General features: G+C 42.5%; 1 protein-coding gene across 2 annotated transcripts in view; it reads right to left on the bottom strand.

Annotated features, from left to right (window-relative positions):
• jupb (junction plakoglobin b) overlaps nucleotides 1–26133 on the bottom strand; it is a 116706-nt gene that overhangs the window by 26427 nt on the left and 64146 nt on the right. For both annotated transcript variants that reach the window (XM_040005011.1, XM_040005009.1), the window contains exons 5-11: nucleotides 18168–18421; nucleotides 17837–18075; nucleotides 12710–12911; nucleotides 12470–12614; nucleotides 12283–12386; nucleotides 11377–11496; nucleotides 7404–7622 (exon numbers count right to left, since the gene is read on the bottom strand). In XM_040005011.1, coding sequence (XP_039860945.1) covers nucleotides 7404–7622; nucleotides 11377–11496; nucleotides 12283–12386; nucleotides 12470–12614; nucleotides 12710–12911; nucleotides 17837–18075; nucleotides 18168–18421 — 1283 coding nt within the window. The remainder of the gene's footprint in view (nucleotides 1–7403; nucleotides 7623–11376; nucleotides 11497–12282; nucleotides 12387–12469; nucleotides 12615–12709; nucleotides 12912–17836; nucleotides 18076–18167; nucleotides 18422–26133) is intronic.

Below are 26133 nucleotides of genomic sequence, written 5' to 3'. Positions count from 1 at the left end.
TTTATTTTTCAACTCACTTTTGTCTTCCTTCTGCTTCTCTCATTCCAGAGGTGCAGCACCAGTCTACAGGCATCCAGATCTGATCACAAGCTGTTTATAAAGTGGTGTCATGATCAGAGATGGGCAGTAACGCGTTACAGTAACGCGTAATCTGATTACTTTTTTCAAGTAACGAGTAAAGTAAGGGATTACTATTGCAAAAAAAAATTTGTATGATGGATTATGCAGAAAAAGTAGAATTGGTCTGAAAGATCTATCGCTTTATCACCTATTCAGGTTGTAAATCATGTTTTTAAAAAGTAACTAAGTAACTAAGTAATTAATTACTTTTGAAAATAACTAATCAGTAAAGTAACAGGATTACTTTTTGGGGGAAGTAATCAGTAATTAGTTACTGATTACTTTTTTCAAGTAACTTGACCAACACTGGTCATGATAGAAGTCCCACTCTGAGTGACAGTCTCTGATATAGCTGTTTTGTCAGAGTCTCAGTCATTGTATTCTCATCAGTTGCTGCAGGCCTGGGGTATCTGCCCAGGTTGCAGGTGACGACAATTCAGACATAGCAGAGTCCTTTGCTGTGTTGTGATGGACCTTGAAGAGACGCCCTCTTCTGGGACAACTGCTGCCATCAACCATGACCTCCTTTTATATACTTACATATATATTTAATTTCTTTTTTAGATTTTTTACTTTTAGATTTAGATTAATTTATTTATATTGTATTACTCAGATGGCAAATCAATGCACAAAATCACATTCTGATGTGCACTAACTGGTGTGTGTTATAAATGAGAATAAAGTAGCTATTCTATTCGCTTGTGCTGAGCTAACACTTGTGGTTGAGCAGGGAGTAGTCCTATTGCTCAATAAGGCCGTGGATATGTCTCTGCATTTAGTCAGGCCATTGTGTCTCATGAAATGATGAATGATTTCAACTCATACTGACCTTGGCGCTACTTAGGACATGTCCATCACATTCAGACGGCTCTGATTTCACTTGAACAAAACAAAAGCACTCACTTCCACTGGTACTTGTAGAATGACCACTCGGTAGCTTTCTTATGATGCTGCTTTATTGAAGGTGTATCCAGCATGGGTTATAACAGCACAACAACGGGTGTGGCAGCTAAGAGAAGAACTGCACATAGACAGCCCTGCCGCAAAGCATGTCATGGTGGCGTAAAGCCGCAACGCCCACCCGCTCGACACAGGCAACCCAGTATATGACATCTCCCCCCCTTTTCATGTTATTTCCAATAACAAACCCCAAATAGAACAGCAACGACACAATGATAACATGTGACACTATAATAGCCTCTGGGTGGTTCTCTTAAGGACCCGGGCACAATTGGCTTACTGTCGGCCTGAAGGGCAGTGTCCACAAAACAGGACTTATTAAACATGGTAAACCTTTAAGGTAATTAACTCAACCAGGTAGCAGCAGTATTGGTTGCAGCTCAAAACACAAGTGCAAAACAGCAACAATACAGCATTCCCACTCCCCGGTCCTTCCTTCTCTCCCATTACCCCAGTGTCTACAGATCCAGCCTCTTGACTGGCTTGCGTACCCGGCCGCACCTTGTGCGTAACTGATCTGGTACGTCGGCGTGAGTGGGTGCAAGCGTTGGGGCCAGACTAGGGGCCAAAGGTGGGGTCTCTGGAGTGGACGCACCAGCGCACTGAGAAGGCAGCTCCTCAGTGTCCACAGTGGGTGTTGGAAGGGGCTGTGGCATAGCCCGTGGAGATGGTTCGAGGCGGACATGGCGGCGGTTCCATCGCAGCACCGCACCTTGGGGTGTGGCAACGAGATAGGATGTCGGAGAGACGCTCTCCTTGGAGATGATGGCCGGCGTTGCCCAAGCCTTCTCCTGGTCCAGCTTAGTTAGGACAGCATCCCCTGGATGGAGTGGAGGTAGGGGCTTAGTACCATGGCGGCGGTCGTAGTAGAACGCCTGCTTGGCCTTCTGACCAGCATCCCTTCGTTTAACCTCTCTTTTGTTGGGCCATTTAGGTTGAAGATTCTTCTCCAAGGTAGGCAGGGTTGTCCTGATCTTCCTCCCCATAATAAGTTCCGCTGGGCTGAAGCCTGTAGTGGTACAGGGAGTAGACCTAAAGCACATTAGTACTATCAGTGGGTCATTGTGCCAGAGGATTTTCTTTGCAGTCTGTACTGCCCTCTCCGCGTGACCATTTCCCTGTGGGTGGTGGGGACTAGACATTCTGTGGGCAAAATCCATCTCTCGCGCGAAGGCCTGGAACTCAGAGCTGGAGAACTGAGGGCCATTGTCACTCACCACCTCGTCAGGGATCCCAAACCTAGCAAAGGTCGACTTCAGTTTCTGAACAACTTGGCCACTGGTAGGTGCAGTATTTCCAGAAAACGTGAGTAGTAGTCCGACACAACAAGGTAATTATTCCGCTTGTGTTCACAGAGATCCAGGGCTATCCTTTGCCATGGACGATCCGGCAAAGGTGTGGAGATGAGCGGCTCCCTTGTCTATGTTGGCCTCTGTGCCAGACATGTGTGGCACTGCAGCACTGCATTCTTTAGCTCAGTGGAGAGCCCCGGCCACCACACAGATGAATTAGCCCTATCCCTGCACTTGGTGAGGCCTTAGTGCCCTTCATGTAGTTTGTGTAGAATGGCTGTTCTCTGTGACTTTGGAATGACAATTCTGCAGCCTCATATAACCAGGCCGTCAGCCTCTGATAGCTCGTTTTTCACTTTCATGTACGCTTTAATGTTCAATGGCACACTAGCTCCGTATGCAGGCCAACCCCTGCGTATGTACGTGATGACAGTCTGTAGTTCAACATCCGTTGCAGTGGCTGCTTTAATGCTTTCCATTCGGCTTGGGGATGCTGGAATGCCCTGTAACACGGTGGCTATGTAGCAGTCCACTTCACTGTGAGTGCTAGTGTCATCCTCAGCCCGAGTCTGTGGACTCCATGACAACGTATCGGCGATGACAAGCGTTTTGCCAGGGACATAGACGGCCTCCGGCTTGTACCTCATGAGCCTCATCAGGAGGCGTTGACACCTCAATGGAACATTGTCAAGGTCCCGGCTATTGACCAGGGGCACCAAAGGTCTATGGTCGGTCTCAAGCCTGAAGCGATCTAAGCCACATAGATACTTATCAAACTTCTCACAGGCCCAAACACTTGCCAAACACTCCTTTTCGATTTGTGCGTAGCGTGTTTCAGCCTCCGTGAGGCGTCTAGAGCAGTAGGCAACAGGTTTCCACTCTGCACCATGAAGCTGAAGCAGCACAAGCCCCAAGCCCGCAGCTACTGGCATCAGCAGATACGGCTGTGAGTCTGTTGACATCATAGAAGGCAAGAACAGGTGCTGATGTAAGCGCTCTCTTAATGTTCTCGAGGGCTGCCTGCTGTGGGTGACCTCAGGTCCAACTGTTTTTGCTTTTAAGCAACTCGTACAGTGGCTGGCATACTGTGGCAAGAGCAGGAATATATCTGCCCACGTAATTAACCATTCCTAGGATCCGTTTAAGCTCTTGCACATTTTCTGGTGACGGCAGCTGAAGAATGGCGTTCACTTTCTCAGGGTCTGGCCTGACCCCAGAATAGTTGATCAGGTGCCCTAGGAAGCGAAGCTGGCTCTGTCTGAAGGAGCACTTCTCTCCTTGAGAGCTTCAATCCGGCTAACTCAATGCGCTGCATCACCTTCTCAAGTCGGGTGTCGTGTTGTTCCATGGTGGCCCCATAGACCAGGATGTCATCCATAAAGACCTCCACACCTTCTAGCCCCTCTAAGGTCTCCAACATCTTTTGCTGAAAGATCTCTGGTGCACTTGTTATCCCAAAGGGCAGCCTATTTGGCAATACCTGCCAAATGGTGTGATGAATGTCGTTAGTTTGCAACTCTCGTGATGCAATGGGAGCTGCCAAAATCCACTGGCTGCATCCAGCGAGGAGAAGACCGTTGCCCCACTCAACCTGGACATGGTTTCCTCAGGGGTAGGCAAGATATAGCGCTCTCTTTTGACAGACTTATTCAGTTTTGTCAGATCGACGCAGATCCTGGCCCTTGCTGTGTTCTTCTTCAAGACAGGCACCATTGGGGCACACCATTCGGTAGGTTGGGTCACCCTCTCAATGACACCATGGTTCTCCATTCTTTGTAGTTCCTCCTTCACTTTCTGCAGCATGGGGAAAGGCACACGGCATGCCGTATGCACCGCGTATGGCACAGCATCGTCCCTTAACTGAATTTTGACTGGCTCAGTTTTTAGTGTTCCGTGTTCACCGTAAAGTGGTTGGTTCCTGGTGGGTGTGATCGTTGCTTCATCAATTCTTCTCACCAGGTTCATCTGCACTGACAAGGAGCGGCTGAGAAGGTTGCTAACTCTGCGTCCACGAACCACATACACCTTGGATAGGTAGTCTTTGCCTTCATAACTCATTGTGGCCTTTAAGTAGCCGAGACATAACAGCTCTCCTCCTGTACTGAGCCTCCCGCATCTCCCTGCAAGCTGACCTGCGCTGCGACCTCCTCTGACTGTCTGACGATCTGGGTCGTTTGCGCCAACGTGAGGTCCTTCATCAGCTGTAGCCTGCGGGAGAGGTCCTTGTCTTGTATCCCGACCACAATACGATCGCGGATATTTTCCTCTTTACATGCACCAAACACACAGTGCTCTGAGAGGTCATACAGGGCTCGGATAAAACTCTCTGCCGTTTCGCCTGGCCGCTGGACACGCTGGTGAAAACATGCTCTCTCATGTATAATGTTCCTCTGTGGGAAAAAATACTCGTCGAACTTCCTCATTACGACAGCGAAGTCGTCACGACTTTCATTGGCGGCGAAGGTGAGTGACTTGTAAATGTTCTCTGCTTCATTTCCCATCACATAGATTAGGCAGCTCACCTGTACTTGTCCTTCGTCTTTGTGGAGTTTCGTTGCGATCCTGTAGCGCTCGAAACGCTGTTTCCAGTCGGGCCATTCCGCCGGCTTATCGAAAGGGAAGCTTGACGGGGGATTAAACTTAGCCATTCTGTTGTTTTCTCCCTTATGGCGTTATTCCGGCGATGGTCCGGGTCACTTCTGACATCATGTAGAATGAGCACTCGGTAGCTTTCTTATGATGCTGCTTTATTGAAGGTGTATCCAGCATGGGTTATAACAGCACAACAATGGGTGTGGCAGCTAAGAGAAGAACTGCACATAGACAGCCCTGCCGCAAAGCATGTCATGGTGGCGTAAAGCCGCAACGCCCACCCGCTCGACACAGGCAACCCAGTATATGACAGTACTTTGCTTATGTGTTAAGTCTATGCTGTTTTGGGGAGTTTCATGAAAGACTGCAGTTCCGTGTTGGCTCTGTTGCCATTCTGATTTGCTGGTGGACACAGGAATCTACCACTAGCAACATAGCATGCCACATCACTGTGTGTTCCAGTCTCTGTGAAAGTGTTAGCTACGGGCTATGTGACAGGGTGTCTGCAATGATAAGAGTATTTCCCAGGACATGCTCCAATACTGGACTGAATCCCAGGAGCCTCATGAGAAGATGTTGGTACCATAGTGGCACATTGTCCAAGCTGTGTTTGTTAACGAGAGGTACCAGCGACTCGTAGTCTGTTACACATTTTAAACTTAGCCGGGCCACTAAACTGTCAGACTCTTTGCACACCCACACACCCACCAAACTGAACGTACTGAACGTAGCATGTTCTGCTCATTACTCAGATCTCAGGAGCTGGTCTGCAACCTATTGCTATTCACCTGTTTCCTGCTGCTGATGCGAACCCACAGGCTACGGGAAATCTAAAAGGAGTTGGAGAACTCACCTAGCTGGGGTTTTTTGTTACAATGTGCGCTAGCTTTGGGTTGCTCGTCCTGCTCTTTCCCTAATGATGCCACTAAGCTGTCCAATGCAATCAGGGGAAAAGCGCTGGCGTGGGCTGAGGTTTTTTCATTTATCATTCCATTTCTACCTTCCCATATGAATGAGCTGAGAAAGAAATTTGCTCACCTATATCTGAGGGCAGTTTAGCTAAAAGATTGTTTGATCTATGACAGGGCATCCGCAGCATAGCTGAGTTCTTAGTTAAGTTTCAAACTGTGGCCGCCACAGCGAGCTGGCCAGATAATGCATTACAAGGAGTATTTCTCCAGGGTTTAAATGATCAGATGAAGGGCCAACTAGCTTTCTACAACAACATCCTTACCCACATTGTCCATTATTCCCTCCAGACTTCATTTATGTATCAATCCTGCTCCATCTTCTTGCATAGTGACTTGGAAAAGCAATTTCCTCTGCTTGCCTTTGGGTCTCACAGGTTGAACTTTTCCAGAAGCAATTAAAAGCACAGTGAACTTGTCAACATATACTGATGTACTGATGCTTCAGTTTCTTCCACAAAGGTCCACTGGCCAAAATGTAAAATATGATGGTTTTACCATTACCAGCTGGGACCTGCTCTACCTCCTGTAGCTTAGGAGCAAGCATTTGGCAGCAATGGGAAGCAATTTCTGGAAGAACTAGACTCTGGAATGAGGTTAAGTGGAGGGAAACAGTGAAAAAAAAACACTGGGGAAGAGAGCCAGAGATGAAAGTTAACTAATGATGAAATGCAGAGTGATGTATAAACTGAGAGTGAAAAGAGGTGAAGAAGAAACACTCCAGCATCATGGAAAGCCCCCAGCAGCCTAGGCCTATTGCAGCTAATTAATGCATGGCTCAGGGTCACGTGATCCAATCCTTACTATAAGCTTTATCAAAAAGGAAAGTTTTAAGCCTAATCTTAAAAGTAGAGGGGGTGACTCCTGAATACAAACTGGGAATATGTTCTGTAAAAGACTATGTTGAAAGCTAAAAGCTGTGCTTGCCATTCTACTTCTTTATACCAGAGGAAACCACAAGCAAGCCAGCATGGGCCAAAGCATGTTTGGCCCATATCCAGGAGGTAGTTTTTTGTGTTGGGATAAAGGTCATTACTAGGGGTGGAGAAGGACCCTGTGTAAACCTCTCATAAAGATATGTAGTGCAGCTCTCCAGAGGACAATGGTGCAAGGGACTGTTGATACAAAAAGACACGGCACATATAAATCCAAAAAGGAAGGAAGCTGTTGCATTTTCTGCTATGCTGAGGAGACACTGCAATACCCTTGGCTTACCTGCCTCAGGCTGGCTTTCGTTTTAATATGTTGAACATCATGAATGCGTTCAACATATGCAGTAACATGAAGTTTTATGAATGGAAAGCTGGACCAATGAAGGGTTGGTTAAGTATCAAAGGTGCTTTTCTCTTTTCCTTTCTGTTCCCGTCCTTTTCTTTCCTTTCTTCCAATTCTTTTGACCCACAGAGGCTAATTTAGTTACCAGCTCCAATGCATGTTATCTCTAATAGTATACATCACTGTCTGTCCTTACCTTTACTACAGGCCAGTAGTGGGGCTGGCCCAGTAGTTTAACAATAGCTGGGACACCATAGTGCAGACGCACGGCATTCTGGGCTAGCTCGGCATCTTGGTGGCGGGAGGTGAGATGCCGCAGGGCGCAGACCGCAGGTTCAGCAACATCCTCCTTCTCGCCAGCACGAAGCACAGCATGGATCAATGCCTCCACTCCACCATACTGAGTCACCAGCGTCTGTAGGAACACATGGGGAACAGAAGTCTGGGGTTTTTCACCATGAAATACAAATGTGAATTCAATTCAATTCAATTTTATTTATATAGCGCCAAATCACAACAAAAGTCGCCTCAAGGCGCTTCATAGATACAGAGAAAAACCCAACAATCATATGACCCCCTATGAGCAGCACTTTGGCGACAGTGGGAAGGAAAAACTCCCTTTTAACAGGAAGAAACCTCCGGCAGAACCAGGCTCAGGGAGGGGCGGGGCCATCTGCTGTGATTGGTTGGGGTGAGAGAAGGAAGACAGGATAAAGACATGCTGTGGAAGAGAGACAGAGGTTAATAACAGATATGATTCAATGCAGAGAGGTCTGTTAACACATAGTGAGTGAGAAAGGTGACTGGAAAGGAAAAACTCAATGCATCATGGGAATCCCCCGGCAGCCTACGTCTATTGCAGCATAACTAAGGGAGGATTCAGGGTCACCTGGTCCAGCCCTAACTATATGCTTTAGCAAAAAGGAAAGTTTTAAGCCTAATCTTAAAAGTAGAGATAGTGTCTGTCTCCTGAATCCAAACTGGAAGCTGGTTCCACAGAAGAGGGGCCTGAAAACTGAAGGCTCTGCCTCCCATTCTACTTTTAAATACTCTAGGAACAACAAGTAGGCCTGCAGAGCGAGAGCGAAGTGCTCTAATAGGGTGATATGGTACTACAAGGTCATTAAGATAAGATGGGGCCTGATTATTTAAGACCTTGTATGTGAGGAACAGGATTTTGAATTCAATTCTGGATTTAACAGGAAGCCAATGAAGGGAAGCCAAAACAGGAGAAATATGCTCTCTCTTTCTAGTCCCTGTCAGGACTCTTGCTGTAGCAATCCACACATCAAAACAAAGACAAGTAAACATTAAGTTACATCACTTTGTTAAACTGACGTTCTTTAGAATTGAAATGTGTACACAGCTGAGGTGTTCATGACCACTGTGACACAATCACACATGAACAAATAAAATCTGTTGGCCATTTATTTAATCTGATATTTTTAATGACTTTGGTTGGCAATAAGAACTTAAGAATTTCAGGAAATATTCATAGTAGTATGTCTTCATACTACGCCAGCATGTGTAAAAATGGATTTATAAAAGCCCAGAACATCGCACCTAAGCGTCTACATATTGTACAATATGCAGACGCTTCTGCTCATTTAGAAAATGATATTTGCCAGCAGTGTGTTTTGTGTATTTTAAAACTTGCCTGCATGTCTGTGGACTGTGGGAGGAAGCCGGAGTATCCGGAGAGATCAACCCACGCAAACACAGGGAGAACATGCAAACTCCACACAGAAACACCCTGGTCTAATGTTGGAGCTCAGAACCTTCCTACTGTGAGGTAACAGTGCTAATCACCAATCATTGCGCCGCCCCACAATACGGAGAACAACTAATAAACTCTGAGCCTGTGAACAAAGACAGCAGTGTCTTTTTTAAGAAGTTGAGAAATAAAATCTGAAGCTTGTTCTGTATACTGAATTTTAAAACAAATCCTAAAAACTATTTGGAGCCAGTGTAAAGAATATAAAAAAGAAGTAATGTGAGCTTGCCACAACGTGTTAATAGTCTGGCTGCAGCACTTTCTATAGCTTGAAGGCATGAAAGAAATGATTAGTCCAAGCCGGTAAACAGGGCATTACCATTATTTAAATGCAATGACATAAATGCATGGATAATTTTTTCCAGGTCGGCTGATGAGACCATATGTCACAACTTAGAAATGTTCCTAACTGAAAGATGTGAGTCGTATTACACCAAGACTTCGAATGCTGAACTTAGTTGAACAAACAAAAGCAAGAGCCTGAATGTTTCTAAGATATATTTCAGGAGGAGCTACAACCATGGTCTCAGTGTTGTTGGTGTTTACAACAAGATCATTCCTAGAGAGCCAGTTGGTAACTTCTGTTAAACTTCTGTTAAACAAGAGTAGTCTTGTTTAATAAGTGAATTGAATTGGATAGGCTGTCCACACTAGTGTAGACTAGTGTGGACAGCCTATCCAATTCAATTCACTCATTTATACAGCACCAAATCACAACAGTTGCCTCAAAGTGCTTCATATTGTACGATAGACCCTACAACAACACAAAGAAAATAGAGAAAACTCTAACAATCATATAAGCCACTATTAGCAGAGTTGGAAAAGGTACAGATATTCTGTACTGAAGTAAGAATACTCAAGTAAAAGTTACAAAGTAGAGGCTCTGAAATGTACTCAAAGACATTTGGAGACCTTTTTGTGCAAAGCTAACTGAACCTTGTGCTATATTAACATTAAATAAAATAAAATTAAATAATATCAGATGGGAACTGAATTCAACAAGATGTCAGCAGATGTTTCATGAGTTCTCCTGGGTGATTTCCATCCTCTATACTGACACTACTCTGTTTATGATGTCTTTTTCCCAGATGGTATAAAGTTGGTATGAAGGTGGAATTAGTCAGTGGGGTCCTTAGGGACTAGAAAAGCGCTATACAAATGCAGGCCATCTAAGGATCATCAAATTCATATGAATCTCTTCTATATTTGATGTAACCTCACTCTGACTCATGAAACCACAGCTACTGTGCACCAGTCACACATACTTTTATTTACTTAAAGACAGTTTGTGTGTTTGCTGATGTCTGTTGAGCTGATAGAAACATTGCAAAAAAGTCACTCCCTTTATGATCACTCCTCTTTAGTTGGACTTGCTAGATGCCGAAGTACCACATTCTGGTGTTGTGGCAAAAACAAAAACAAAAACACCACTTTTAACCCATGACTTTAGCACACACCATCTCTTTTTGTGTGACATCCTCTGGTGATTAATAAACAAACTGAATTGCTCTTCATCTGTTTAGTCTTAAATCGTGTTGATGTTTGGAGGCTCACAGTAACAAAATAATAACTTTCCCCAAATGTGCTAAAGCAAAAGTAACAAGCCTGTTTTGAAAATGTAAGAAGTAGAAAGTGCAGATATTTGTTTAAAAATGTAGGAAGTAAAAGTAAAAAGTAGTCAGGAAAAAACTACTCAAGTAAATTACAGATACAGTTTTCAGGTATCTGTACAGTTAAGTACAAAGTATTTGTACTTTGCTACTTCCCATCTCTGCCTATGAGCTAGCGCTTTGGCAACAGTGGGAAGGGAAATCTCTGCACTTCTGCACATTTTTATTTATTGGTTTACACTTGTGTTACTAACCTCTTCTCAAATAACATAATTATTTTCAAAACATTTTTCTAGCTGTTTCTTACCACCCCAGTCTTTGGTTGCCCTGTCCCAACTTTTGAGAGATGTTGTTGCCATCAAATTCAAAATTAGCTAATACTTTTTAAGAAATAGTGAAATGTCCCAGTTTAAACATTTGATATGTTTTCTGTGTTGTGTTATAATAAAAAATATGAGTTCATGCATTCTGTTTTTATTTACATTTTACACAGCATCGCACCGTTTTGTTGGAACTTGCAGCGTTCTAGAAATCCTTTACTGTTACAACACTTGTAAGTGGTGGAAAGTACTCCTGACAGAAATGGTGACATCATAGATTTTTCTTTTACTCCAGTTCAGCGTTGCATTAGGGCTAGAGCCTGTCCAGCTTACAATCTGGACAGGCCAACATACTGGATGTGTATGTGAGTGTTTGTGTACCTTAAGACATTAAAATTGTACTTGTTTACATGTTAGTTCCATGTAGTCTTGAAAGTTGTGTGTCTGCCATCTCATCATGATTACCTTGTTGCGTGAGTTATTGCATGTCAGGTTGGACAGAATGCCGGTGGCACAGGTTAACATGTTCACATCATCTGAGCCCAGCTGAGTGACCAGTATCTGCAGCAGACCATCTAATCCCTCCTACAGAGCAGAACCAATAGAGATAAAGAAAGGATCAATCACAGCAGAGATGTATTGGAACAAAGTTAAAGTACAAAATGTCCTGGGATAAATACATTTCTATACATTTTATGGAGCAGGATGTCTAACCAAACAAGTATCACTAGGTTTTTTTCTAGGCATCGGTTGACAGTCGTGATGTTATTAAAACTTATATAAATATAGTAATCTTCTCCTCCTTCTCATGTCATATTTAGTATATTCTGAAAATCCAAATGGATTATTTTTCTCCTAATTGTTGATCATCATGATTATTGCTCCATGAAGCAGTTGTGAAGGCAACTGTGGAACATCAAAGTACTTTTCCTGTTCCAATCCACTGAATGAGCTAGTTTGCTAACTGATATTTTGATGGAAATTTATTACATGGTGCTTGAGGATTGTGTGTCAGTGGTGTGAATGTCATAGCTAGCAAGTTAAGAGCAACTGTTGAACTGCACTAACTGAAGTGACTTGCAAATGAAATGATACTTACATACCTTTTCTATTCTGAGCACTCAAAGTGTTGCATATCTAGAAGTTACCGTTAGGATTTTGTAAAAAATGAAAATCATCCACAAGGCCAAGATTGCACCATTTAGGGTTCTGGGTTTTAAGGGGATGTGTTAATGGGATATTTTGTCTAGGAGCTTGATAATGCATGAACCAGCTTATATAAAGTCATCAGTATAACTAATGACCAGAGATCATTTGTTTTGGCTTCTTTATCTTTAGATACACACGAGTGACTTCATGTCATCACTGTACCTGTTTGGTTGCTGCGTCTGACAGATTACGGAGTGTCCACAGACAGTTCTGGATCAGACGCTGGCTAGACCCTGTAAGATGCTGCCCCAAAGCCTGCATGCCTCCTGAGCACACATGTGAACATATGGTTACAGAACATGTAGCATGTTGCGCTAAGCCCACAGTATATTCAGCAGTAGTTACATACCAGCTTCTACTATAGCTGGTTTGTTGCTGGGACAGACAGACAGCACTTTAAGGACACGGCTTGTGGTCCAAAGCAGCTTCTCATAGTTGTAGTTTCTCATGATGAAAACCAAACACTCTGGACCCCCATTGGCTAGAATAATCAGCTGACAAGAAACAGGAAGTTGGAAGTGTTGATTAGGTATTAAAGAAAATAAGTAGACCAATAGTCTCCTTTCCAGCTCCAGGGTCCTCTTCTCACCTTGCTTTCCTGGTTTCCGTAGGACAGGAGTTGCAGACAATCTGTAGTAATGGCTAAAAACTTTGGGTTGCTCTTTTTCAATAAGGGAACTATTCTCTGCAGGCCATCAGCAAGACGCACAGCCATCTTTGCTCCCTCTTGATGCAGCAGCAGGTTGTGAAGAGTGGTAATTCCGTAAAATAGGACTGATTCTACTGGTGAACTGCACAATGAAAAATGGAAAAGGATAGAGATCCCATAAAATTAATAGATTTCAAGGCACATTAGACAGTTTATGACCTTAACTGACTTCTATCAGACACAGATAACTCATTCGAAAGAAATCCCTGAGACTTGAGTTCAAGACTTTTTTTCCAGTGTCCATGACTTGATAGCAGCACCACTCCCTTCATGAAGCATCTGCTATTGGTGAATTCTGCAACAGCAAAAACGATGGTAGAATACCACTTTTGGATGAAAATGCAAAATAAGGTAGTGCCCCGAAAAACACTGTGCGTAAAGGTGCTCAGATGTGTTAATATGGCTGCTGAGTATCAGGCCTTGTTTCTAGAAGCTTCTAGAAATTAACTGATGATGTTCTTTAGGTGCCACACTTGTGTGTTCTAACTTTATAGTACATGCATATAAAAACAGCCCTGATGGCTACTTTGATATCTGTTTTTATACTGTTGAATGTAAATATCTAAATCCACCAAGACTTCAGAACCATCAGCAGCACAAAGTATGGCCGCTTTGCTCAAGCAGACGTTTTTGCAGTGGCTAGTCTGAAATTAATTTAATTGGACAAAAAGGGTCCAACAACACGGGGTAATAATGTGGAAAAAAGCTTCAGCAATGAGGCAAAACCAGTTAGTAATAGTTGCAGAATACATTGGTAACAATATGATAACCTGCTAGCAATAAAAAGGTAATATCTGTGCATTAGACTTTTCTTTTCTTTGTTTTTTTGTAAGAAGGCTTTAAATGGTAATAGCCTCATAATAATGAGGTTACATTTGCTGATGTTTTAGCATAATAACAAAGTGATTAAATTAATCCTAACTTAGGTTTCCAGCATTCTGCTTTGCTTAAAATCAATGATGTAAATATTGTGTTTATTGTTCAGGCTTGTTAAATGCAATTATGTATGTTTGGCAGTTTCTGGGTAATAAGCAGGAGTCAGCGCTGCAAAATGCAAAACTGCCTGCTTCTATTCAATAACACATTAATAACATATTAAAGCAAACTTTAAAAGTGTGTAATTATTACTTTAATATTATTATTATTTCTATTTAATACAATCATTGATCAAAGAAAGGTTCAAGAAATGTGATGATGACCTGGAAACACTCGTGCAAAACACCTAAAAATATGTTGTTAATGCTAAAAATTTAATAAACATGTGTAAAACATGAATCAAAAGTTAGCTTGAAAATAATGCATGCTATTTTATCGTGGATCACAATACTGTCCAAAATATCTAAAATAGTTTTTGAAAAACGTATATAATACATATGAATAGGTCAGATTTGCATGGGAAAGAATGGAGCGAGGGTAATGTTGGTTGAGTTTGTATTAAAAGGCAGAAGTAAAGAGGACATAGAAAGGAAATCTGCATGTTGATAGCATTTGTCAGGGTTCCTGGGTCGGTGACCCAGTATTTTCAGTTCTTGTTCACTGTTTATCTACTGCCTGTTCCACTTCCTGTTTTATTGTGTTAGCCTTGGTCTGTGTGCGTTATGTTCAGTCCTCTTCCCATTAGTTCATTATGTTCAGCTGTGTACTCACCGGTCTCTCATTATCATTATCACCAGTCTGTGTATTTAAGCCCTCTGTTTCTACCCATTCACTGTCGTGTCATTGATGATGTCGTTCAGTTCAGTTAAGTCAGCCAGCCAGCCATTCAGTCGTCCAGCCAGCCAGCCAGCCATTTTCTACCTCTGTTCTGTTCATCCACTTCTTATAATAAACCTTCACCAGTCTTCACCTACCTGCGAGTCCTGCGTTTGGGTTCCTTCCTCCTCGCCTCCACACAACGCCTGACAGCATTGATGCACCAAGCAGGGCTCTCTCTGTCAAGCTCTTTTTCATTTTCTCTTCTTTAAATTCAATTTTCTTTCATTTTCTGTACAAATTAAGCTCCCACATCAATTATGAGTGTGAAATATCCTCTTCTGTTAAGCCTGAGTGTATGGAATTATTTAGCAGCCCTTCCTGAAGGTTGGAATAGTTCCCATAATCAGTACTGCTAGCTTGTTAGCCATATCTGCTACAATTGTCTGTTGATAAACTTTGTTAAGCTCCTTGTTCCACTGGGTATGTTGGTAAAGAGGATATGGGCTACAGGGTATCTATATCAAGGAGGCAACATGCAGTAAACACTCACGTATAAAAATGTAAAGAAGGTGGAGAAAATCTTAAGCACATAAGTACTCTAAGGACTTTTAAATAAGTACTATCCCTTTAACCCCTGGAAACAATTTTTCGTAAACTTTATATTATTCATGAATGCACTTCATTAAAGTGTATATATACTTACTTCTGCTGTTTGTATCTGCAATCTTATTCTTACTACCCAGGGCTTGTGACCATAAGTAAAACAGGGCACTTCCACACTCAGCTCTCTCTTCATTTAAACAGAGTGATACAGAGGTCCATCACTGCTGATGCCACAACAACTCATTTGTCGGTCTCCCGCTCCACTTGCACCTTGCACGTAAACAAGAACCCGAGATACTTGAATTCCTTCGTTTGGGGCAGCAACTCATTTCTGCCTTGACATTGGCACTCTACCCTTTTTCGCCTGAGAATCTTGGCATCAGACTTGGAACAATTGTTTCTCATTCCCGCTGTATTACACTCAGCAGCAAAATGCCCCATTGCAAGCTGGAGGTCTCCAACTGATGATGCCAAACCACAGGATTTGGTGGTTCCGCCCCTACTTGGTGTTGGCTCTCTCTGTGGTGTGGTATTATTTCCTGTTCCTGTTCCATTGGCCAAAAGTTTTTTTGTGTAGCTTATCTATTTTTTTTCTTTTATAATAACTCATTTCATGGAATAATCTTCTACACCCTGCTGAATCATAATACTAACTTTGTCTTTAGGGATTTGCTACAAAAACTTAGCTCATAGCGAAATCACTAGCAGCATGTGTTCTTCCCCTGTTCCTCCCATGCTTATTTTAAAGACCTCATAGTGCCATAACACTCCAATAGAGCACTTTGCTCTCAGACTGCTGTTTACTTGTGGTTCCTAGCATATTTAAATATTGAATGGGAGGCAGAGCCTTCAGCTTCAGAGTCCCTCTTCTGCCGAACCAGCTTCCAGTTTGGATTTGGAAGACAGGGACCCTTTCTTCTTTTACGATTAGGCTTAAAACTATCATTTTTGATAAAGCATATAGTTTAGGAGCAGATCAGTGGACCATGAATCACCGTTAATTTTGGTGCAATAGGTTTAAGCTGCTGTGAGCTTTCCATGATGCACCGAGTGTTGTTTTTCACTTTGCATTTATACACCACTCTGTATTTAATGCTTAATACTTAATTATAATTAATCTCTGACTCTCCTCAACAGTCAGAGCTTTAATCTGCCTTCTTCCAATTACCCTGAACCGGTAGCGGCAGATGGCTGCCCCTCCCTAAACCTGGTTCAGCTAGAGGTGACTGTTGTTGTGAATGGGTGGAATGGGTCCAACGTATTGCCTAAATGGGGACCAAGCTCTCACTGCGGTTGCACAGTGACTGATCTTCCCATAAGAATAGCCATGTTAACATGGCTATTCTTATGGGAATAATGTTAAACTGAATATTTAACTTGAGCAGATATTTCTGCTGTCTAGCTAAATGTAATTAAATGAAAACCACTCAAATGAATCTAGCAATTATATTTCAATAGTTTCATAAAAGACACAAACCTCAGTCTTTCAAATGACAGTACAGTACAGGACCTGGCTGTGTGTGGACTTTGTCAGCCTTTCAAACATCTAGACGTCTGATTTCTGCCAGAAAACTTTACTTGTATTTCTACAGACAGGACGGTCTAGTACAATTAACATTGTTGTCCGAACGTGTGCATGCCTGCTCTACCTTTGTTCTCAAGTCCACATTACTGTTCCAAGTTCACTTACTTCCTGTTTTATTTTGTTAGACCTTTGTCTCTTGTGCTTTTTATTTAATTTTACATCCCAGTTAGGTACAAATGTCCTCCCAGGTATCTCCTGTTGCCCTCATCAGTTTGTTTATTTATTCCCTCAGTTTGTCTGAGTTCTTTGCTCTGGCCTCCCCCATTCCTCATGCATGTGTGTGTCTGAGCTTTGTTTTTCCTTAGTTTTTTCTTTCCTTGCTCCTGGCTGTCCCATATTTTGTACGGTGTTGGGGTTTAGCATTGATGTTGCCTTTTTCTTAACTATTTTCTGTTTAGAGACAAATAGACAATCAGTGAAAAGTGTAAAAGAAAGTTGGTGGTTGCATTCTTAATAAGTGTTGTATTCAAAATGACCAGCAGTTTTTTTTTTTTTTTACATCTTGGACTGGACATTAATAAGTCAAAGATTCATATTTAGAGCATTTGTAATGGCCTTCCTCTGTGTTTTGCTTTTCAGTATGTAAGTATTTTAAGTTGCAATATGCTTGCCTTATTTATAATTGTACAAATTGTTATTTTTTTATTTGTATCAATTATAGTACTAGAAATGTTCGTTATTATTTCATCTTTATGTACTTCATTTCATGAACGTCATTCCCAACCAGTTTTTCTGCAAAGCCCTTAAAACATATTTTAAGCACTGAAATGTTCAATACTTTAAAGTCCTGCTTGCAACAGATGTACAAGGTTTAGATTCAAGGTAACGTTGCCAAACCACGTTGACAATGAGCATAATCACTACGTCCAGATAACAGGACACAATTTGCCAGATTCTGCTACCAAGTATAGCAAAGCCTCTGGTGTATAGAAGGCAGTTTGGCATAATGTTTTAGCCTAAGTGCTGACAAGGCAAAATCATTGAACATAATTCTAATAACAACAATCTAAGTATTTGTGAATGTGTGAATGTGAGAGTGAATGAACAGTGGTATTGTAAAGCGCTTTGGGTGCCTTGAAAAGCGCTATATAAATCCAATCCATTATTATTATTATTATTTGTACCTTAGCATTCGGACCAGTGCTGGTATCCCTCCAGCCTTGAATATGGCCAGCAGTCCCTCCCTCTGGTGCGATAGGCTGTGAAGCACACTGGCTGTGCAACGTGCCGTCTCCATGTCAGTTGTTGTCGTCATGGCACACACCACGGATGCCACCATGGCCGGAGACTGCACCAGCACGCGGAGACTGGCCTCCTTACGGGTTAGCTGGTTGACAATCATGGCCGCCTTGTTCACGACAACCTAGAAAATAAAGAAGCTAGCCATCTAAAAAACACTGTTTCCTTGGTGTTCAACAAGCTAATCCTTAGTAATTGATTGTGTGAGCTCTGTACCGGATCCTCGTCCCCCAACAACTTGGTGAGTTCTGGCACTGCCCTGGTGGCCAGTTCAGCATCATCTTGGTAGTTTATCAGGTGGACGAGAGCTGTCTTTAGCAGCTGAGAAGGTTCAGCCAGTCGTTGCACATTGCTCTGCTGTGAGGGATCTGACTGGACAGGCATGGCTGCTTCCCCTTCTACCAGAGTCTCTGGAAACATGGCAGCCCTGACCCGCTGAGCCCGGGTAAGAGAGTACTGAGCTTCTAAATCTGTTGGAGGGAGATGGCAACAAGAGTTATGGTACAGTGTGTGTAAACTGCAAATCTCATAAACCCATATGCCAGCAGTAGAAGAATTTAAAAAAGCAAATCAAATGCTCAAGCTACAACATTTTATTTCAGGAAAAACATGAGCTCATTTTGAACTTGGTGACAAGAACACATCTCAAAGAAGTTGGCACAGGCACAACAAAAGGCTGGAAAATACTGGCAACCGCCTGTGTTACCCCTTAACCTTCTAGCAGACGTGCCTGTGGTATCAATCAACTTATCGCATTTACAGGATTTTAAAAAAAAGTTTAACGCAGGACCTCCTTGCTCTTCAAAAACTTTTCTATGGTCAGACGAATCAAAAATTGTAATTATTTTATGGAAAAGATCCTCTGGACTAAAGAAGAGAAGGTCCATCAGCAATCAGTTCAAAGTCTTGTCATTGTGGTAAGGGGTTGCATTAGTGTATATGCAATTACCAGTTTGTTTGGAAAGGCACCATCGATGCTCAAAGGTATATATAAAATTATTATATTATATATATTATTATATTATTTAAAGGTATATATAAATTTTACAACACCATATGCTTTCATCAAGACATATTAGAGCAGGACAATGCTAAACCACATACTGGACTAAATGGCAACTGGACTGATTTTTGTATAGTGCTTTTCTACTTTCCTGGAGCACTCGAAGCGCAATTCACCACATTCACCCATGAAAACCCATTCACACAAGCACTTCCTTCTATGCTTTTAAGTGCTCACTAACTACTGGTGACCAAGATGGTGGCGCGTGAACAACGTGAGGCTCAGTGTCTCTCCAGAATCTGCTATTTAGCGGTTTTTTATCTACTTTTCATCAGATTATTCATCCAGAATTGCTGACCTACAGCAGACAAGAGCTTCTGGACATCTGGACTCATAACTCCAACAGTTTTATGGCCAATCTCTGACTCATCCCAGAGATCTCCAGAACACCGTAGTCTGCCCACTCTCCCCGGCCGGGCGAACGTGCACGCAGACGGCGCCGAGAACGTAAACAAAGGCGAGGTAGGCGCAGAGGGCTACGGGCTAAGCTAAAGCTAACACCACACCGGCTGCCTTTACCCAGTATTTTCCTCGCCAATGTCCGTTCTCTGGCAAACAAAATGGACTTAAAGACAGTCCTCCCCAGATTCCACCAACATGTCTCCTGCCACACCAGAGGAGACAAGACTTTAGACCATGTTTATTCCAACCTGGCTGGAGCCTACAAAGCCACACCCCTCCCCCACATTGGACAATCGGACCATCTCTCCCTGTTCCTCACACCTCGGTATTCACCACTCATCCAACGTGTGAAACCTGCTGTGAGGACAATTAAAGTGTGGCCAGAGGGGACAGACGCAGTGCTCCAGGACAGATTCAAAAACACAGACTGGAATATGTTCACCCACACAGACCTGGACCAGTACGCCTCATCTGTACTGGATTACATCTCCAAAACCACAGACAGTGTCACCACCCAGAAACGGATCACCATGTACCCCAACCAGAAGCCTTGGATGAACCGGGATGTTCGTCTCCTCCTGAAGGCCCGCAACACCGCCTTTAGGTCAGGAGATGCACACGCCTACAGTACAGCCAGGGCTAATCTAAAGAAGGGCATCAAAAAAGCCAAACACCATTACAAAAAGAAGGTAGAAGAACACTTCTCCGACTCCAACCCCCAACGCATGTGGCAAGGACTCCAGACCATCACAGACTACAGGACCACCAAACCCTCCCCCGCATCCTCTGATGTCTCCTTCCTCTGACTCTCTCCCCCACCGATGTAGGAGCGGTGCTGAGCAGGATCAATGTCCACAAGGCTGCAGGCCCTGATGGCATCCCCGGGCGTGTTCTCAGAGTGTGTTCTGGGGAGCTTGCAGGAGTGCTGACAGACATATTCAATCTGTCCTTGGCCCACGCTGTGGTACCGGCCTGCTTCAACTCCACCTCCATCGTCCCGACACCCAAAAACTCCAACCCATCAAGCCTCAATGACTACCGCCCAGTAGCACTCACCCCCATCATCACTAAGTGCTTAGAGCAGCTGGTCCTAGCACACTTCAAATCCTGTCTCCCCCCCACCCTGGACCCCCACCAATTCGCATACCGCCAGAACAGGAGCAGAGAGGATGCAGTCTCCATCGCACTGCACTCTGTCCTCTCACACCTGGACAACAACAACACCTACGCCAGAATGCTGTTTATAGACTTCAGTTCAGCATTCAATACAATCCACCCCTCACAACTCATCAGGAAACTGACAGACCTGGGCATCAGTTCCCTCATCTGCAAATGGTTACTGGACTTCCTGACCAACCGCCCCCAACATGTCCGGCTGGATAACCGCTGCTCATCTACCATCACAATGAACACCAGTGTACCACAAGGCTGTGTGATGAGCCCTTTCCTCTACTCCCTCTTCACCCATGACTGCAGACCTGCTGATGGTTCCAACACCATCATTAAGTTTGCAGATGACACCACGGTGATTGGCCTCATCAGTGACAACGATGAGGCCGCCTACAGGGAGGAGGTGGATCGTCTGGCTGAGTGGTGCGACAGAAACAACCTGCTGCTTAACACAGAGAAGACCAAGGAGCTCATCGTGGACTACAGGAGGAATGCTGACCCACATCCACCCATCCACATTAAGGAGACGGCTGTGGAGCGTGTGAGCAGCTTCAAGTTCCTGGGAAGTCCACATCTCCGAGGATCTCATCTGGACGACCAACTGCTCCAAGCTGGTCAAGAAGGCTCACCAGCGCCTCTTCTTCCTGAGGACTCTGAGGAAGAACCACCTGTCCTCAGACATCCTGGTGAACTTCTATCGCTGCACCATCGAGAGCATCCTGACCAACTGTATAACAGTCTGGTACGGGAACTGCTCTGCCTCGGACCAGAAGGCGTTGCAGAGGGTCGTGAAAACTGCCCAGCGCATCGCCGGAGCACCACTTCCTGCCATAAAAGACATCTACAGGAAGCGGTGTCTGAAAAGGGCTGGGAAAATCATCAAAGACCCCAGTCACCCATCACATGGACTCCTCACCCTCCTGCCCTCTGGGAGGCGCTACATGAGCCTCCAGACTAAGACCACCAGGTACCGGAACAGAGATACAAAAACCCACAACCACCTACACACACACCCACAATGGACAACTGTACCCTCAAACACATAATAATAACATGGACTGAACCACCACTCACAACCACCTAGCACTTTATATAGCCTCTGTAGAAACTATCCACACCCTCACTTATCTTAACTGCACTACTGTATAGCTCTGTGTAAATAATCATTCTGTACATTCGATAATCTTCAATCCTACAACTGTTTACAACTTGCATAGTTCCCATTTCTGTATAGCTGTATATCTCAGATTCTGTAAAGTTATTTATTTCATATTCTGTATAGTTTTTCATATTTATATCCTGTTCATAGCCTGTACATACTTATAGTTATAGCATATTCATAACATACCTTCATACCGTGTACATTATAACATACCATAATAGACCCATTTCTGTAATATACTTACATATCTATATTATTGCTAATATATATTTGTAATATATCTATATCTAATGGTAGATATAGCTAATGGATGCAAACTACATTTCGTTGCCTTGTACCTGTGACATGTGCAATGACAATAAAGTTGAATTCTAACTAACATTCATATTCTGATGGATGCATCAGAGAGCAACTTGAGGTTAGTATCTTGCCCAAGGATACTTGACATGCAACCTGCGGGAGCCAGGAATCAAACCACTAACCTTCCGATCAATAGATGACCTGCTCTACCTCCCGAGCCACACTATAGCTGTTACACCATGGCTTCATAGTAAAAGAGTCCATGTGCTGAACCTAACAACCTGCAATCCAGACCTTTCACCATCTATAAACATTTGGAATGAATTAAAATAATAAAACAATGGGATGGCATTCCTCTCCTAAAAGTCTGTTAATAAAGAAGAAGAAAGAAGGCATACTAAAGAGTGTTAACGAAGCCTCTGAAGGTCTCTATTGTCCTCTGTATAAAATATGGGTTCATGAGCTTTGGAGTTCATCTGAGTGTATTTGCATATCTATCTTACACTGCATCCCAATCTTATTTCTGGATTTGTGACTCTATAATCAAACAAGAAAAATGCCACAAAAAATTTATCAAATTGTTATATTTATAAATATAAGGTGGACAATGTGACTGTATGACCCACTCTAACATAATAATTTTTACCAAAATGTCTAAGATTTTTTTAGGACTGAGTACAATAACCTTAGTAGGAAATTACAGATTTCCAGGCCTTTATATATTTAGGACCTTCCTGTAGTTTAATTAATTAATTTGTGTCATCTGCCTGAATCGATAAATAACGCTGGGTGTCATCTGCATAGCACTGAAAATGTATGGAGTGTTTCTAATGATAATGTCTTAGGAAAGCATATATAATGTACAAAGTACTTTCATTTACATGCACCAACAGGAATATTTTAGATGAATATGATCCAAACCACTGCAGTGCAGTTCTGTTGATGCCCACGGTGTAATCTGATCTATGTGGTCAAATTTTTCACTCACTGGTATTGAATACTGTTTAACAGAACAAGCACAGAGATGAGTGCACTGTCAGAGGCCATAAGAGTCAATAAGTAAAGTAAATTCAATTAAAGTAAATTCAGAAAGATCAATCAGAGAGAAATAATTTAAGTAAATATCAGCAGCTATTAGAGTGTTGTACTTAATCTGTGGCACAGATGTAAAAACAAAACAAAAACAAAACTCTAATAGTTACAATTTTTTCTGTCAAGAAATTCACAAAGTCATGTTAAAGGAATACTTAACAGAGCTCTGACTCTTTTGCAGCCTGGTGGTACTGTTGAGAAGAAACCCGGGGTTGTTCCTGTTTTCCTCAATCAGTGACAAGTAATAAAATACTCCTGCTTTATGGACAGCCTTTGGTTAATAGGGTAACACAGTATTTTCCAAGTCAAATGAAGACCCTCTAAATAAGAAGCTATTTCCTCTCCAGGTCACGTGTCATGTACTTTAAGATGTGCGTTTGAGAATTATACTATGAGGTCAAGTACTTGACTGAAGTGATTCGAGGATTTATTTTTCAGAGGAGCTACATAATAATTCAACACTATTAACAGGATAATCAGCTGTGGGAGCAGAGTTTAGCTCCAGTTAAGATGTATAAAGGTGTCAAAGGTGAGAATTCTGACAGTCAGTGTGACAGAATAATATGTTGATTGAGCCTAATGTAATTTACAAACAGGGACTTAGAGAACAAGCTAATGTGTAAAAATCCACATTTAATTTAACCTTAGTGTATGCCACTGAATTGGCAACATTGTCCAGAAACCTTTGAATCTAAAACTGTACTTGGGAATTAATTTCCCTTGTCATGTAACTTGTTTTCTCCTGGCTTACATTTGTTTCTTGTTTTTAACAAATAGTTATGCAATTAGTGTATCTTTGCCAGTTATAGAAAAGGTAGTTTTCCCCTACTTTTGCTAGTTTTTAAACAGTCATATTCGATATAGTAGGATTTGTCGTGGTGCAATCCCGAAAAAAGCTTCTCACATGGTTAATCTTATAAAAAGAAAAGCCAATTTGTGATCTTTTTGAATCTTAACCATATTATTCTGTGTTTAAAAACTGATCAAAATAAAAAATAGCAAAACTGACAGTAAAAAAGAAATGATGGTCCAACACACAAACACACAAATCAGCTCAATGTGCCTCCACCACCTGACTTACTGTGCACAGGTTAGAAAGAAAATATGTGATTAAGAATGCAGATTCCACTAAAGTAGTCAACTATTCTGCGCAGAGATTACTGTGTACAGCCTGCACTTTTTCAACTCAAACAAACACTTGTTTGCTGTTCCACTGCTCACCATCTGGATGGTTTAAGAACTGAACCCCTAAAATGCAATTTGATACCTTCATTTCCAGAAGTTCGTGCAGTCATTAGGATTATAAGTACGCATGTATTTATTTAAACTCTTTACGGCAGAATAAATGCTGCGATTAACTAAGTAGAATAGAAGCATCTGCTGCTGAAGCTGGAGGCCAATTTTTAAAATGCCCTAAATGGGTGGTAGATGATATTAATTATGGAGCCTCAGGTTGCATCATCATTAAAGGTACTTTGTAGTCAAGCCTAAGGAGGAATAATTGCTAGATAGATTACTTATAATCATAAAACAGATGACACAGCCATCTCAGCTTTGGAAGGTAATATGCAAGAAATCCTTAGTATATGCAACACTGTAATGGTTTTGAAAGTTGTACCCAACAAATTAACTCACTAACTCCACAGAAACCTTAATAATTTCCCTGCAACATGGGTACTTAAGACACAATTCATACTTACTTAATACTTACTTACTCAACACTTTGTACATTTGAGAACATTTTCCTGATGAGCTAGTCATCTTAATCAACACACACACACACACACACACACACACAACACACACACACACACACACACACATATATATATATATATATATATATATATATTAGGGGTGCAACGATATTCGTATCGATATTGAACCGTTCGATACAGTGCTTTCGGTTCGGTACGCATATGTATCGAACAATACAACATTTGTAATTTATTTTATCAATTTTCCTTCTGACGATGCTGTCTGTGTTGAGCGCTCAGTGAATCTGTGTTCGACTACTCCGCCTAGGCTGCACTGTCGAGCGCAGATCCACTGAGCGCTCAACACAGACAGCATAGTCAGAAGGAAGAGCGCAGGGCAAGCTAGCGAGACAGAAGTTAAGCTCTACTTGCAACATTCAGATCTGGCGTTTGGAATTATTTTGGTTTTCATGTGACGTATGACCCTGAAGGTAAGCGAGTCATGGACTAAAGTAAAACAGTATGTTGGATGTGCCATGCAATGCTCAATTACATTGGTGTGAACTAGTGTGTTAGCGCAGTTAGCTCGTTAAAGTGTTTGCCGTCTAGCCCAGCCCCATGCACGGAGCGATCGGCGGTAGCTCGTTAACGGAGATTTGCCGTGTTGTGGCGTTAAGGTCATTTCAACGAGATTAACCTGAAAGCACTAGTGGGAACACAACGAATATGACTGCACATTTACGCCGACATCATCCTAGTGCAAAGACAAAAACAACAAGCATGCTACTAACTTTAGCCGAGTCATTTAGACAGCTGTTAGCACATGATTCTCCTTATGCTGCTGAGAATATAGCCCAGAAGAAGCGGATAGTATAGCTTTTATTTGGAAAGAGACATTTCTCTGTAATAAACTCTCTTTTCCAAAGATGAGTGATTCCTCAATCAGATACAGGGCTTGCAATATCGCTAGCCCGACGTCCCAGAGCTAGCGATTTTTCAGTCGGGCTACCAAAATCTATCTCTTCCCTGCCCGTCGGGCTATTGTAGGAAAAATATATGTCAATGCTTTGCATTCTTTCAGAAATGTAGCTGGGTAATTATGTCATTGGCATTGGTGAGCCACTGTCAATATGTGACATATTGAAGTCGCGTTTGAATTTGCGCTTGTTTTTTTGCTTCATCTTTGCAATCGTGCGAACTGTGTATAGAGAGCGACAGCACTGATCTGTGAGTGATGATAATTTGTGCACCAATTCCTCTGACATCGTCTTATTAATCGTTAGCTTACTATGCAAC

The sequence above is a fragment of the Simochromis diagramma genome, unplaced genomic scaffold (genome assembly GCF_900408965.1).
Source record: "Simochromis diagramma unplaced genomic scaffold, fSimDia1.1 OVJJ01000494.1, whole genome shotgun sequence".
Classification (NCBI taxonomy): Eukaryota; Metazoa; Chordata; class Actinopteri; order Cichliformes; family Cichlidae; genus Simochromis; species Simochromis diagramma.
The sequence above is the reverse complement of the archived record's forward strand: the minus strand, read 5'-3'. Positions and strand labels throughout refer to the sequence as shown.